Source organism: Chrysochloris asiatica, unplaced genomic scaffold (genome assembly GCF_000296735.1).
Source record: "Chrysochloris asiatica unplaced genomic scaffold, ChrAsi1.0 scaffold00056, whole genome shotgun sequence".
NCBI classification, from domain to species: Eukaryota; Metazoa; Chordata; class Mammalia; order Afrosoricida; family Chrysochloridae; genus Chrysochloris; species Chrysochloris asiatica.
In genome coordinates, this window is record NW_006408574.1 from 3,739,349 (window position 1) to 3,754,437 (window position 15,089).

General features: G+C 57.1%; 1 protein-coding gene across 1 annotated transcript in view; it reads right to left on the minus strand.

Annotated features, from left to right (window-relative positions):
• RXRA (retinoid X receptor, alpha) overlaps positions 1 to 15,089 on the minus strand; it is a 77,742-nt gene that overhangs the window by 4,656 nt on the left and 57,997 nt on the right. The window contains exons 3-7 of the mRNA XM_006863710.1: positions 13,876 to 14,026; positions 13,475 to 13,654; positions 4,752 to 4,921; positions 2,442 to 2,571; positions 1,896 to 2,028 (exon numbers count right to left, since the gene is read on the minus strand). Of these exons, the coding sequence (XP_006863772.1) occupies positions 1,896 to 2,028; positions 2,442 to 2,571; positions 4,752 to 4,921; positions 13,475 to 13,654; positions 13,876 to 14,026 (764 nt within the window). The remainder of the gene's footprint in view (positions 1 to 1,895; positions 2,029 to 2,441; positions 2,572 to 4,751; positions 4,922 to 13,474; positions 13,655 to 13,875; positions 14,027 to 15,089) is intronic.

Consider the following 15,089-nt stretch of genomic DNA (forward strand, 5'->3'; position numbering starts at 1 on the left):
GCCCTCAATTCCAGGAAACAGCAAGTGGTGGCTGGTGAGGCCAAGCTGTGGCTGAAGGCAAGAAGCTTCAGAAAGGCCTCAGGGTCAGTGGGTGGGCGGGCAGGGGTGGGGTTGCACCTGGGGGAAGATGTGGGGGAGGGACAAACAGGGTTTCCATGTCCCATCAGTGGCGCTGTGGGTTAACGCGCCAGACTGCAAAGCCGGTTGAGCTGCAAGGTCGGCAGTTCAAGCTCACCAGCTGCTCCTTGGGAACCCTATACAGGGTCGCTATGGGTCGGAACCGACTTGATGGCACTTCACAACAACAGTCCTCAGAGAGACTTGGGACAGCCGCTGTCCAGGTCCAGGAAGACTGCAGGAGGGCAGTGTGAGTCGGAAGTCCCCCATCCTGGGAGTGGGGGTGAACACAGTCCTGCGCCTTCATCTAAGACATGTCCAGTAACAGATGCGTCACCTAACACAAGTCTCCACCATTCTGGCCACAACGCCCTTGGACACTTGTTAAGAGCCCTCAAGTCGATTCCAACTCATAGTGACCCCATATACGGTTTCTCAGGAGCAGCTGGTGCGTTTGAACTGCCCACCTAGTGGTTCACAGTCCAGTGCTGATCATACAACACCACATCAGGAGTCCTTGGGCACTGGACACATGTTAATTCAGAACTTCCATGGAGCTGTCTCAGGGTCCCCTCCAAGCAGACCATACATTTCTGTCCCCAGGGGGTGAGAGGGGGTCACGTGCAGCCCCCACCTTCAAATTTTAAAGCTCTCATATTCAGCCTACCCCTCCCCACCAGAGAGTCAGTAATGCCCCTCCCCAGTCCCTCTTACTGACAGGAGCCCCCAGAAGGCCCAGGCCATGTGGCCTACTGCTCCTAGACCAGGCAGCTGGCGGCAGAGGTGGGCGGGGTTAGTGTTGTAGAGAGGCGCAACTTGCCAGAGACAGAGGAACCCGGAATCTGCAGCCTGCCCCAACCAGCCCGCCCTCCAGGTGAGGTGCACAGGTGCAGACAGAGCGGTCAGGTGTGAGGGACACACCTGGGCGCGCAGCCCCGGGGCACAGGCTTAAGGCAAAAGCCTGCCAAGTCCCCCAGGGGTTGCAGGCAATTCATAAACACAGACGTGTTAGAACAAAAACGTTATTATGAAACAACCTACAGAAGACTCGACAGGTTTAGAAAATGACCATATTTCCTTTCCATGGATTAAAAAAAAAAATACACAGGATTTTAAAAATGAAAGAAAACAACACCAGTAAGATATGCTGACTCTTAATGATGGACCGGTCAGTCGTTCGAAATCAAAGCAGCAACGTGTACCAAAGGACAAAATGAGAAAGCTTGAGAAGGTAGGTGGAATGGAAGTGAGTGAGGTAGCTTCTTGCACGGTGAGGACTGTAATCGTTCAGCTGAAACAAAGTGTATTAGTTGTTGAATGTAAACTGATGATTTTGGCTGCAAACCTTCACTCAATACACAATAAAGTTTAAAAAAAAAAAAAGTTGAAAGCACCCTAAGCAGAACATTAACAGGTTAGCTTCTGTTGTTAAAGTACCATCGGTTCCGACTCATAAGGCCCCTGTATAGGATTTCCAAGGTGTGGTTGGTGAGTTTGAACAGCCAACCTTGCGATTTAAACCGATCTTGCGGCTGACTGCTTATCCACCACACCAGGAACGAATGCCACACCAGGACTCCGCAACTAGTTTGCTAGTTAACTGGTTAACTGGTCATGAATTCTCCCAATACGGTCTCAGGCGGAAGTTCCCTTCCCAGTAAGAACACCCTGACTTCTGCAGTGCGCACATGGCTTGTCTGAAGAGGGCCCGCCCACTTGGAGGAAGAGGGCCCGCCCACCGGTGGGCCCGCCCACCGGGACGGAGAGTGCCCGCCCACCTGTCGAAGATGGCACCCACGCCTGCGCTGTGAGCGCTGTTGCGGTGCACATGGAGACCGGTGGCGAGCAGGATGCCGTCCTTCACCGTGATGGAGCGGTGGGAGAAGGAAGCGATGAGCAGCTCGTTCCAGCCTGGAGATGAGGGAAGACACTATCCGTGTCAGGGTCATCCACTCCCTGCGCCCCACCCCCACAGAGCTGCGCAATCATGGGGTGGAAGGACCACGACCACCATCAATCAATCACCACCTTCATCGGGGGCAGGGCTTTCCCCACCATCTGCTGGGCCTTTCCTGAAAATCTCAAGACTCCCTGGACCCCGAGGGTTAGCAACGTGTTAAGAGATTCTGAACCTGGGGGCACGGGGGACAGCTAGGAACCCTGAAACCAAGGCCGAACCCCTGGGGTCACACGCCTGAGCTCCCACACAACCTGAATGGTTGAAGCAGAGGCAGGAGCCAAATCTCAGCCCCTATGCCAAGGGCTAATAGCCCCTCCCGCCCCCACTCCACACCCTCCCCACCCCACCCCTGAGGTACACTCACCTGCCCGAAGCAGGATGACCTGGTCATCCAGGGGCAGCTCCGAGAAGTGCGGGACCCGCTTGGCCCACTCCACAAGGGTGAACAGCTGCTTGTCAGCTGCCTGGCAGATGTTGGTGACGGGGTCATTGGGCTATATGGTGAGAGGGGTCCCCCAGTTAGGACCATATATCTAGGTCGGGTCCCACCCCGTAACATCTCCACCTGTCAGTAAACAGCACCTTCCAGAACCTGTGCCTGTCACCTACAGGGGATCCCGAGATGGGGGGACAATCACAAGGGCTCTTGCCACCCAGCAGGAGGGGCAGAGGCAGAGAGTACCTGAGGGTGCAGGTGTGGGAGGGTGGGTGACTGGGAATGAGGGGCCCTGAGCCCGGGAGTGCACGCAGCCTCTCAGGGCTGGAAAAGCCAGGGCAGGGGTCTTTCCCTGGAACCCCCAAAGGAGCTAGGCCCCAACATCTGGACTCCAACTTAGCAAGGTAGGTCTCTTACTGGTCTCCTGGCCAGGGGGCAATGCAGGAGTGCTGCTTTAAACTCTTGGTCTGTGGTCATTTGTTGCCAAGGCAACAGGAGCTGACCCTACCCAGACCCTCCCCACCATCACAGCCCTGGGGGTCTGAGGACCCCATTTCCAGAGGAGGAGGTCAGGGTGCAGGAGCTGGATGGACTGGAGCCCAGTCATCCCTCAACTTTCAGGCAGCCCACCAGGCGGGCAGATGGTGGGGACACCCCATGGCCCTGTGCTTTGAGTAGTTGAGGATGTGGCCCTCAGAGGAGGCCCAGGTCCCAGTGTGTGTGGAGTAATGAAGCAATCTCAGGACAGAGTGGAACATGCAGTGACTCTTCACAGACCAAGGGAACTCAGGTGAGCCTTGAGCCGGGGGTCACTGGGTGAGGGGGGAGGCCAACACCCAGAGCTGGTGTGGGAATTCCTCACTACAGAGACCACAGGGTGGGTGGCCGGCTGGAGGAGAAAACACATCCCTCTTAGGGCTTCCTATGACAGGCTCCGGCTGCCCATAGACTGGGAGAACAGTGGGCTGGGTGGGGGGCGGGATGGCAGGGTGGCACTGAGGTAGCCGAGAGGGACTGGGGCCCCCGGATCTGGGAGAGCACATGGTGGAGAGGGCCGGGGGGCCCCTGATGGACAAGGGGCTATAGGACCCCAGCACTGCCCAAAGATTCCTTCACGAGGGAAACACTCAGATAAAATGGGCCTCCTTGGACAGCAGGCCGGTAATGAGCCCAGTCCACGCCAAGGGACCTGAATGAAGGTCAATCCACTGCTATGACTGTGACCCTAGGGACCACCCCTCCCTGGGCCTGGTGTGCTCACTGAGGACAGAGCCTAGTCAGCTTTTCCCCAATGGAGGACCCTAGCCAGTCCAAAAGGAGGGCTCCGCTGAGGTCAGCAGTGAGCCAGGAGCAGCCCAAAGACTCTGGCAGGAGCAGATGGCAGACAGCTCCCAAAGCACCCTCATCACTCAGCAGTCAGAGCTGGATTCACTCCCGTCTTCCGGGGAGCATCTGTGAGCCCCACAGGGTCTCCAGCTAAGAGGCTGGGGGATGTTCTGGTCACTAATGGGGAGGGGGCTGGTTCTCAACTAGAGGTGAACTGGCCCCGATCCACGTGTTGCTAAGTGCCATTGAGTCGGTTCCGACCCACAGTGACCCTGTATAGAGTTTCCGAGGAACAACTGGTGAGCTTGAACTGCCGACCGCGTAGTTCAAACTGACTTTGCAGTCCAGCACATTAAACCACAGTGCCACCCCAGGACACCAAGCCACATGAGAGGTGACTAAAGACTGGACACTAATGACAACCCATGCCAGGCACTGCCTCCAATCAGCTGATGGTGGGCTGGAGACAGCCATGACCTCACACAGCCCACCAGAGCCTCCAGCTCCCTCTGCCCTGAGCTAGGAGGCAGAATGCAGACACGGGAGGAGTTGGGTATAGGTCTACATGGGGGCACCAGAGCGCCGGATGGAAGGGCTGTGGGAAACGGGACAAGGTGGTCCCCGAGGGTGGAAACCCAACCGGGGAAGCCACTCCAGGGCCACCTCCCACCTGACCTCCAAGAAAAAAGGCTAGTACTCGGGCAGGCAGTGAGTACGAGGTGACTACGGAACGGACAAAAGCCGATGTCTACTCAGGCTTTGTGGGCATGCTCATCAGGGGCTTCCTCTACAGCAGGCACCCATTTACAGGGCCCTGAGTCTGCAGCATGTAACTGCACTCCCAGCCGGGCTGTGGCCGAGAGATGAGTGAGTGGAGCCACAGAGCTGGGCCGAGCAGGGGAAGACACTCACCGAGCTGGGGTTCAGCCCCACGTTCGCCTCCACGTACGTCTCCGTCTTGGGCTCCACAGCCACCTCGGCCTCTAGGATCTTCTCCACGGGCATGTCCTCGTTGGCACTGCTGGTGGATTCCACCTCGTTCTCATTCCGGTCCTTACCCCGCTGCCGTTCCTCTTGCACAGCTGTGAACACATGCCAACCCCAGTGCTGACCAGGCCGGGCAGTGCCAGCTCTGAGCCAACACACCTCCCACCAGCACCTGCCGCCCGAGGCCACGGAACCCCAGCCCACCTCTACCACATTCTCAGAAAACCCCCAGTCCACCCTCCCTCCCGCCTCACAGATTGATTCCATGAGTGTCGATGCCAGGATCCCCCCAGCCCAGCTCTCCTGGTTCCGTGAGGGTCCCAGCAGAGCTGGAGGGCTTCCGTGGAATGTGGAATGGGGAGCGTTCAGAAGGGTTCCTGGAAGCCATGGCACTGCTGCTGAAGAAGGAGACTGAACAGGGACAAGATGCAGGCCTGGACGGATTATGAGGGTTGGAAATGCAAAGGTAGAAGTTTTGTAACAAGGAAAGGAGTGATTAATTCACCAGGATAGGAGTGGAGGCCTCTGGGACCATCAACGGAGAAGAGCCGAGAGCAGGACCCTACCCAGAGAAACAGAGATGCCTGAGATAGAGACAGAGATGATGACGTGGAGTGATGAAGCGACTGGGGACTTTGGACCCAGAGAGGGAAAGGGACTGTGGGCCGAAAACTAGGGGGAGGAGGGGGAAGTGTAGGGGGCGGGTTTCTGGGATATACCCTTTGGGTGGTTGAGGATGCATGGAGGGGATTGGAACCATGGCAATGAGATGATACATGATGGAATGAATGTGAAACTAAAGTTCCCCCATGTAAACTATCATATAATTCACAATAAAACATTAAAAAAACAAAAATTTCCCTATAGAATTCAAATGATTCTCAGGTGGCAGGATACAGCCCACTTCACTATACCTACCACAGCATTTTAATGGAGGGTGGAGACTGATATGATGGTTTTCTCATATGCTTAAATGCTGTGTTAATGTGTTCATTTTGGTTATTTTTGGATGTGTGTTAATTTATTGCAATAAATTGTCCTCCATGTCCCCCCCCCAAAAAAAGAGGCAGGCCTGGGAACAGTCAGAGCAGGCTCCATGCATGGACTAGCCTGGTGCAGGGGACAGGCTGGGGGCATCAGGGCAGAGACAGGCCTCCAGGAGGGCCCCACCGTATGGAAGTGGACACCAGATGGGGCTATATCTCAGAAACTCGCTCTCAGGTGTGGGGAGAACCACCTTGAAGCAGAGGCTGGGGCGTGGCTCTGTTTCTGGTACCCTAAGAAGAGAGGCCAGTGAGGAGCAGGCGGGGTGGGAAGGGCTCATTTCAACACTACCCTAGGAGCCCTGAGAGGGACCAGGGCACCTCTGACAGATTTCCAGACCAGACTTTCAAACCAGTCCAACCCAGGCCCCCTACCCAGGGGTCCCCCAAGCTTCAGACTCCTACAGTCTGGGACCCTGGACATCCTGGGCTGACCTCATGCCCCATGCTATCTGGAAGGTCAGGGGACATCCCCCATCCAACCTGCTCTGTCCCCTGCGGTAAATCCAGTAAATCCGCCTTAGAAAGGGCTGGGCCCCAGGGGTCCAGGTAACCATACAACACCAAGGTTAAAGAGGATGACCATACTGCAGGAGGCAGAGTGTCCCCACCCACCCGAGGCTCGGGTCAGCTGATGCTGACAAGACAGGGTTCTGGCCTGCCCTCCTCCCCTCCTGCAGTTCCCTGGGGTGGTCACTACAGTCCATCTACCTCTAGGGTGACCCTCCCCGCAAGGAATTCCACAGCAGAGGCCCATGGAGTGCCCCTTTCCTTGACAAAATGACCCTTGTGGTAATGGCTCTGAGTGGACTCCACAATGCTACCATCTCTCTGACACCATCTGCTCTGGGGTTGTTAAGTGGCATCGAGTTGGTTCCTACCCAGAGCGACCCTGTAGAGGGTTTCCGGGGACTGACTGGTGAGCTTGAACCTACAGCACCCCCACACCAGGACTCAGCCTCGCTTTCCTGGTCCATCAAGTGGGACCATCACCCCCCATTTTACAGACAAGGAAACCGAGGCTCAGAGAACAAATGAATTGCAGAGGGTGTCCCTGAAGCAAGCCTGCACCCACACAGCCTGCCTCCCCCCCTCAGTGAGGGGTCTCGGGATGGCTCCCCAGAAACACCCTGTTCGGCAGCCATTGGTACTAACTAACCTATCAGGGGCACAGGAGACTCTGTCCCCACCTCCTGACAATCTGGGGGGTACAGGAACCCTATCCCTCACTCCTGACAATATGGGGGGTGTGGGGGCCCTGGCCCTGCCCCCTGACAATCGGGGGTATAGAGGGACCCTGTTCCTGCTTCCTGACAATATGAAGAGGTACAGGGACCCTGTTCCTGCTTCCTGACAATCGGGGGTACAGGGACCCTATCTCTCCTTCCTGACAATATGGGGGTACAGGGACCCTGTCCCTCCCTCCTGACAATATGGGGGGTGTGGAGGCCCTGTCCCTCCCTCCTGACAATATGGGGGGTGTGGAGGCCCTGTCCCTCCCTCCTGACAATATGGGGGTGTGGAGGCCCTGTCCCTGCCCCCTGACAATTGGGGGAATACAGGGACCTGCTTCCTGACAATCTGGGGGTACGGGCACCCTGACCCAGCCTCCAGCTCATGCTCTATCAGCCTACCTGACACTAGCCCCCTCTCCCTTTCAGGAGCCAAGTTCTAGGACAGAGCCTGTGAGAACATCAGACGGGACTCTACAGGGTTTCCTCTGACCTCCTGGGCCTCTCTGTCCACCTCAGCTCACACCAAGCAACACCACAATCACACCCTACCGTACCAGGCCTCTCACCCCCAGAATGGCTCCATCCAGCTTCACTGGCTCCCAAACCCCTCAGGACAGCCTCCCAGGCCCCACAAGCTCCAATAAGTCTCCCAGGCCCCCTCGCCGTCTGGGACAACCTCCCCGGCTTCCATAAGCTCTGAGATAGCCACCCTGGCCCCCACAAGCTCTCATACGGTCTCCCAGGCCCCGTCGCTCTCCAAGGCAGCCTCCCTGGGACCCCACAAACTCTGGGACAGCCTCCTCCCCCTACAAGTTCCGAGACAGCCTCCCCAGGCCCCTCACCCTCTGAATCACCCTTACCAGCCCCCTTTCTCTCCAGGGCTGTTGGGCTTTCAGAGAGCCAGCCCCGGGCCCTTCCCAAGTTGCTCCACAAGCCCCATAGGACACGCTGGGGCATGGGAAGTTCCATCCGCGTGGCGAGATTCAAGGGCAGGAGACATGCCAACCCTTCACATGGCACCAGCTGGGCCCAGGTGCCAGGCAGGAGTCCTCAAGTTGGTGATTTTGCAAGCCTGGGTCTTCTGGAAAATCGGAGAGCAGCTGGAGCTGCTCAGGAGCTACCGGCAGGTGGTGAAGAGCTTCATCACCCTGGCCTCCAGGACCCTCAGCACCACACTGACATCCGGGAGGGTGTGGTCGAGGGTCCAGGACAATCTGATGGACCCACAGAGCAGGAGGCCCCCGCACAGACTGACCTCCGTTCACATATCCAGGGCCGGACACGGTGATGATGTGCTCCCCTCAGACTCTGAGGGTGGGCCCCCAGCTGAGAGGCTTAGCTACCTGTGTCACCCGGTGGGGAAACTGAGGCCTAGAGAGCCAAGGGTCATGGTTGCAGGACACTGTAGCCCCCAAATGACATAGCCCATACCCCCCAGGGCCCTGCTCTGCCCTGGGCTACTTTAGGGCATTCCTTAATCGCTCTGGATCTCAGCTTCCGAGTCTGTAGGTGCCTGCCTTCCACCCCAGTCCACACCAGGCACAAAGCCGGCTCTTGGTGACCACAGCTTTGCTGTTGGGCCCAAGGGAGTTTACCCCCCTCCAGAAACAGCCCCAGAGCAGTCCTACGTGGGATGCTGGGGGTGGGAGTGAACTCCTCAGCACCTGCCTCCTCCACAGGGCGGCAGGAATTAATGAGGGAATGTTTTGCAAAGCACTTTGAAGCCACACAGAGCTCGGCAGCCCCGAGCAGCATCATTATAAATATTATGGTTTTATTTATAGACGGCGGCAGGCCTAGTGTGCGGGGTGGACACTTTGCCAACTCCATCACCTCCGAGACAGGAGCATGTTGACTTATGTTGTTCTGGCGCCGGGAAGCCTCGGGTGGGAGGCGTCTGTAAATACAGCGCCTCGTTATCCAGTGGCTCCAGCTCGCAGCCCTCCCAGGCCTGGGTGTGGGGCAGGGAGGTGGGCAGAGACAGAGCCCAGCCCAGGCGAGTGTGCCCAGCAGGGGGCTGGCTCCCCTAAAGCAGACATGGCCCTAACAGAGCTGATCCCCTCAGTCACTGCAGGATGTACCACCCCCCGCTGCCATCTGTCCTGGGGTGAAAGAAAGCCCTAGTAGGGGCATTTCCAGAGACCTCTCGCTGGGTGGGCTTTTTCCCCGAACTCCGTCCTGACACACACAGCCAGGATGGAACAGGCTCAGGACAGGACAACTGAGACCCCAAGAAGGATGTCCTATCAAAGTCACACAGCAGGCTTGGGTCACTCTGCATCCACACACACCCCTGTGTCTAACAAGATACAGAAAGGTTCCCATGGGTTTCACACAGAGCCAGTACCTCCCCCAGTCTCTGTTGACCCACCACACAGATGAGAAAACTGAGGCTCAATGCAACCAAGCCCCTGCTCAATGTGTCCAGAAATCACCAGGGCAGCTCTCAGGCAGACACCACCTCACTATAGGAGCTGCATGTCTCTGCACACATGTGCACTGTTGTTGTGAAATACTGCTGGTACACACATTACACTCACACGTGAGCATACGCACATACACGTATGCACAGGCACACATGCACATGTATACTTATGTGCACATTCATAGTCGCAGTGCACGCACGTACACATGTGTGTGCCTGTGCACGTACACACATGCAGATACAAGTCACGCAAAGAGCCATGTGTACACATGTGTGTAGAGAACATGTGTGCACGCTGTGTGTACAAAGTACATGGTATACACATACCTACACACACATGCACACATTCATGTGTGCACTGGCACACATATACATATGTGCATACACAAGTACTCACACATGCAGGCACACACGTGTACCCGCATGTGCGCGTGCACACAGGTGCACACACATGTACGCATTCACATTCAGGTACACAAGCACATGTGCACATGTATGCATATGCACACACATAAGTACGCACTCTGTACACATGCACATATCACACATGCACATCCACACATACACACCCATCACACCTACACAAGCACACAGCCACAAGGGTGTATGCACACACATATACATATATATCGCACACATCACATATCATGCCTACACAAGCACATATGCACACATACACATTTGTGCACACAGATGTGCAAACATATACATATGCACACACAAGTACTCAACACTGTACAAAGGCACACACATTACACCTACATGCGTGCACATGTACACACATCATGCCTACACAAGCACAGTGGCACACGTACACAAATCTGCACACACAAAGCACAGGTACACACAGGTACACATGTGCACATGTGCAGGTTCACTCATACATGTGTGCACAGTGGTGATGGTGATGTGCTGTCGAGTCGATTCCGACTCCTAGCGACTCTGTATAGGGTTTCCGAGGCTGTCAATGTGTGGGAGCAGAAAGTCCTCTCTTTCTCCCATGGAGCAGCTACACGTAGAACGCATGCTCCAGCACACGCACACGCACACGCACGCACACAAATGCGTGTGCACACACAGACACTGCCATTTCCTCGCTGGCGTCCTCAGGAGCCCAGTCACAGACAGGAAGCAGAAGGAGGCAGGAAGGAAACAGGGCGAGGCCATCCTGGAGGAGGGGACGGCCAGGAGCCGAGACCAGTCGCACCCCAGCAGGCCGGGAATCCCCTCAGGGTGGGGTTCGTCTCCCCCCCTGAGACTGGGTCAGTGTCTACAGGTCCCCTGGATGGAATGCTGCAGAACGAGTCCAGGAGACCACCTGTGCGCACAGGTCCTGCCATTGCCCAACAGTAGATGCTATCAGGATTTGGCACCACCATCGGAGATGGGGTGGAGGTCCACCCACCCTAAGGCAGAACAGGCCCCTCCTGGGATGTGCTAAGCCAAGGATCCCTGGGCCCTCTCAGCAGTGAGCCCACTATGCCAGCCTCCGTCTCCTCACCTGTAACGGGGTGATCAGGAGGCCTGGCTGACGCTTGAAGCCAGTGTGGAGACAATCTCAAAACAGTATGTCAAGGATGCAACAGAAGCAGAGGGACAGGGCAGGGGCTGCCTGAGGCTGCAGGCGACAGACACATGGGCTCGGGGAGATGTTCCCCGACGCACAGAGCCCACGACACACGCAGGCTCACCCACGCCAGGCCACTCACACCGGCGGCCAGAGTCACCCCGGCCTGAGAGGTGTGATTTTATGGTTGTGTTTGGGGCTGGGAGGGCTTCGTGGGAGGGTTTTTACTGTGCATTCGTGACTTATAAATCCAGCGGAAACAAAGGACTGAATCAGGCATTTACCTAACGGCCAGTGAATCAGGTCTGGCTGCCCACACCAGAGACGCCCACCAGAAAAGGCGTGGGTGGCTGGCTGGGGGGCCTGCTCAGGTTGCTCCCCGTCGCTAAGCCTGTGCTCATGGTAGTGGTGGGCCTCACTAGGGATAAGCAGGAGTCAGTGGAGGTCCCGAGTACTAGGGGCACAGAGAACAGGATGGGACCAGACTTCTAGGCACGCCATCCGTGTGACCCTGCATCCTGAGTTCTCCGGGAGGATGAAGGCCAGTCCCTAGTCAGCATGGACACATAGCCTCGGCCTGACGCCACATCCCTGAGCTGTTCATCAGACAGCCCCCCCCCACCCACCCATCCGCCATCAAGTAGTCACACGCGCCCTCCCTGACTACAGGGCGTTCCAGAAGCTGAGCGCTTAGACACATGCCCCCCTGGCCCGGCACCCACCGCAACCCTCTGGCTGCTGCAAAGGACCAGCAGGGTGACCCTGTATAAACCCCAATCCATCTGTGCCTCAGTTTCTACACCTGCACACCTCAGGGCATGCCCAGCATGTCTCAGGGAGATGGTTCAAGGGCCTCCCTTCCCGAAGGCTCCGCGCAGCCAGGCCTTCCAAGAACAGCTGGCTACACCGGGGACTGCAAGATGAAGAGACTCAGAACTTCCTGCCCCCCACAGTCTCCAGAAGAAGGAAGCCCCCCGGGTACTCAGGGAATAGCTGGGGTTTCATTTTCTTTCAAAAACTATTGAGCTCTCCCATGTCAACTATCACTCAATTCACAATAAAAACTTTTTAAACTTGAGGCTGTGAAGGCACTAAAAGACTGCTGTGGTTTTTAGTGCTGTTGAGTTGGTCCCGGCTCATAGGGACCCCCTAGAGGGTTTCCAAGGAGCGGCTGGTGAGCTTGAACCGCCGACCAATGTTGTGGTTCAAATAGACTTTGAAGCCCAGCGCATTAACCCACAGCGCCACACCAAAAGATTAAACATTTTTCAAAGAATTTAAAAATCCAGTCGCTCACCCTCAGGGCGGGCCATCAGCTGCTGGTATACAGTCAGGGGAGGGCTCTCAGGGAGGGCCACTGGGCTGGTGGGAAGGGAAGAGTGGGCCTCGGAAGAGGCATGGAGAGAAAGGAGGGACAAGATGCTAGCCCTGAACCTGGGAGCATCTTTCAATCCCAGAAGGCCAAGGGCACAAGTCATCACAGTGTGAACACAAACCACACACTTGAGAGTCTGCCAGGCCTGAGGGTGAATCAAGTTATGGACGCCTGACTCACAGACACATTGTTGTTAAGTGCCGTCGGGTTGGTTCTGAGGAGCAGATGGTGGGTTTGAACCAACAACCCTGGAGTTAGCAGTCCATTGCTGATCCTACGGCGCCACACCAGCCCTCCTCTTTCAAGCACACTTGCCGTTTACCATGAAACAAATGTGCCCTCGCTTTGTAACAACGGAAACAACCTCTACTGGTAACAAACTCTTCACCACAATCACTGACACCAAACCCAAGCCAACCACTGCCATCGAGTCGGTTCCAACCCACAGCAACTCTACACAGGGGGTCTGAGACTACACATCTTTACGGGGGTAGACCGCCTCATCGTCTGTCCACGGAGTGGCTGGTGGTTTGAACCGCCAACCTCGGGGCTGTGTGTTGTTAAACCACCCTGTGTGTACAGGCTTCCTGAGGGAGTCTGAACTGCCAACCTTGTGATTCCAGTGCTGATCCTACAGCGCCACACCAACTGGTGGTGGTGGTTATGTGCCGGGGAGTCGGTTCCGACTCACAGTGACCCTCTACAGGGTTTCCAAGGCTGTGAATCTTTGTTGTTGTTGTTATGTACCGTGGAGTCGGTTCTGACCCATAGCGACCCTGCACAGGGCGTCCAAGGCTGTAAATCTTTACGGGAGCAGAAAGCCTCATCTTTCTCCCGCAGAACAGCTGGAAGTTTCGAACTGCTGACCCTGAGGTTCGCAGCCCAATTCGTAACCACTACGCTCCCAGCCACACCAACTAGAGGCCCTAAAGTAAAGCGTTCCTGGTCCCCCTGCTCTGGGTGCAGGTCCCGTGCATGGCCCAGAGCAGCGGTGCCACCCTACCTTCCCGCTTCATGCCCATCGCCAGGCACTTCTGGTAGCGGCAGTACTGGCATCGGTTCCGCTGCCGCTTGTCGATCAGGCAATCCTTGTTGTCGCGGCAGGTGTACGTCAGGTCCTTACGCACCGTGCGCTTGAAGAAACCCTTGCAGCCTTCACAGCTGTAGACCCCGTAGTGCTTGCCTGTGAGGGAGTGGGCAGTGAGCGGACCCCCACCCCGTCCCACCCTGTCCCATTTCAGACAGCAGCTTGGCTCTGCTCCGCCTGGGCTGCTGGAGTCTCCCCGACGGCATCTCCCCCCCGCCTCTGGTCCCACGCACCCAGCAGTGGCCCTTGGCCGTCCATCTGCTCTGGCTCTGTCAGTTGGGCAGAGCAGCCCTAGGAGACCCCCACCAGCATCCTACCTGAGGAGCGGTCACCACAGATGGCACAGATGTGCTTGGTGAAGGCCGCCATGTTTCCTGAGGGGTGGGCGGGGACCTTGAGGACGCCATTGAGGCCCAGCGGGGGTTTGATGTCCTCGGTGCTGCTGACCAGGTTCATGGGCGAGTTGAGCTGTGGAGGGAGGGTGGCAGACCAGGGTGGGGGGTGGGCACGTGACCACATCCCTGCTTCACAAACAGAGAAGTTGAGCTGAGCACCAGGTCTCCAGGAAGGGGGGCTCCCACCGCCGAGGACCCCACGGCACTTTTGCAGTGGAGACAGGGCAGGGGAGAGTGTCCAGGGGGTGTCCACTGCAAAAGAGCCCACAGCACGGCCACAGACTGCAGGGCACCGCCAGGGACTGTACGCATTAACACTCCCTGAGACAAGCTCACTCTGGGGAGGAGCGTTGGGGACCCCTCTCCATGAGGCAGGTGTGTGCTCTGCATTACGCCACCAGCCCGAGGCTGCTGGGTAGGGTCTGGGGTCTCTGATGCCATGACCCCCGGCGCCTCCCTCCACCTCCCCCCTGACTGCACAGCACTTGCTGGGGCCAGGAGGTGGCGTGGGAAACTCACCCGGTCGCCCTGGCAACAGCTGCCGCAATGACACAGCAGTTTTGGTCCCCAGCCTCTGCCAGAGTCTCTAGTCAGCCTGGCTCCCTCAGCGCAAAGGGCCCCCGGAGCATCTCTGTACCCCTCCCGACAGCCTGTGTCCTCGCTTCTGCAAACCCCCAGCCAAGGCGGAACTCACAGCCCTGCAGAAGCCTCTAGGTGGGGAACAGCTGCCCAAGTTGCCCCCTGGTAGCCTCGGTCCCTCCGGGCCCCACCCCTCTTCCTTCCCCAGAACCCCCACTCTCAGTCCCCTTTCTCATGGGACAGGAAGCTAACACAGCAGAAACCACCCCACCCCCCAGCCTGGTGCATACGGCTGGGGCCTGAAGAATCCGCTCAGGGTCAGATAAGGATGGGGCTGGGATTCAGGGTGGACAGGGCTGGGAGTCCTGGCTGGTCATGCTCTGAGCTGAGGGGGTCTGGTGTAGATAGGATGTGAGGCCCAGGGTAGATGGCGAGGGAGACATGACATGAATGGGGCACTCAGGCTGTCTGCGTTCAGGGCTGGGAGAGTGTCCAGGGGTCTCCACTGCCAAGGTGGGGGCCCTTCTGTGGTTCAAAATGCCCTGTGCTTACTTCGC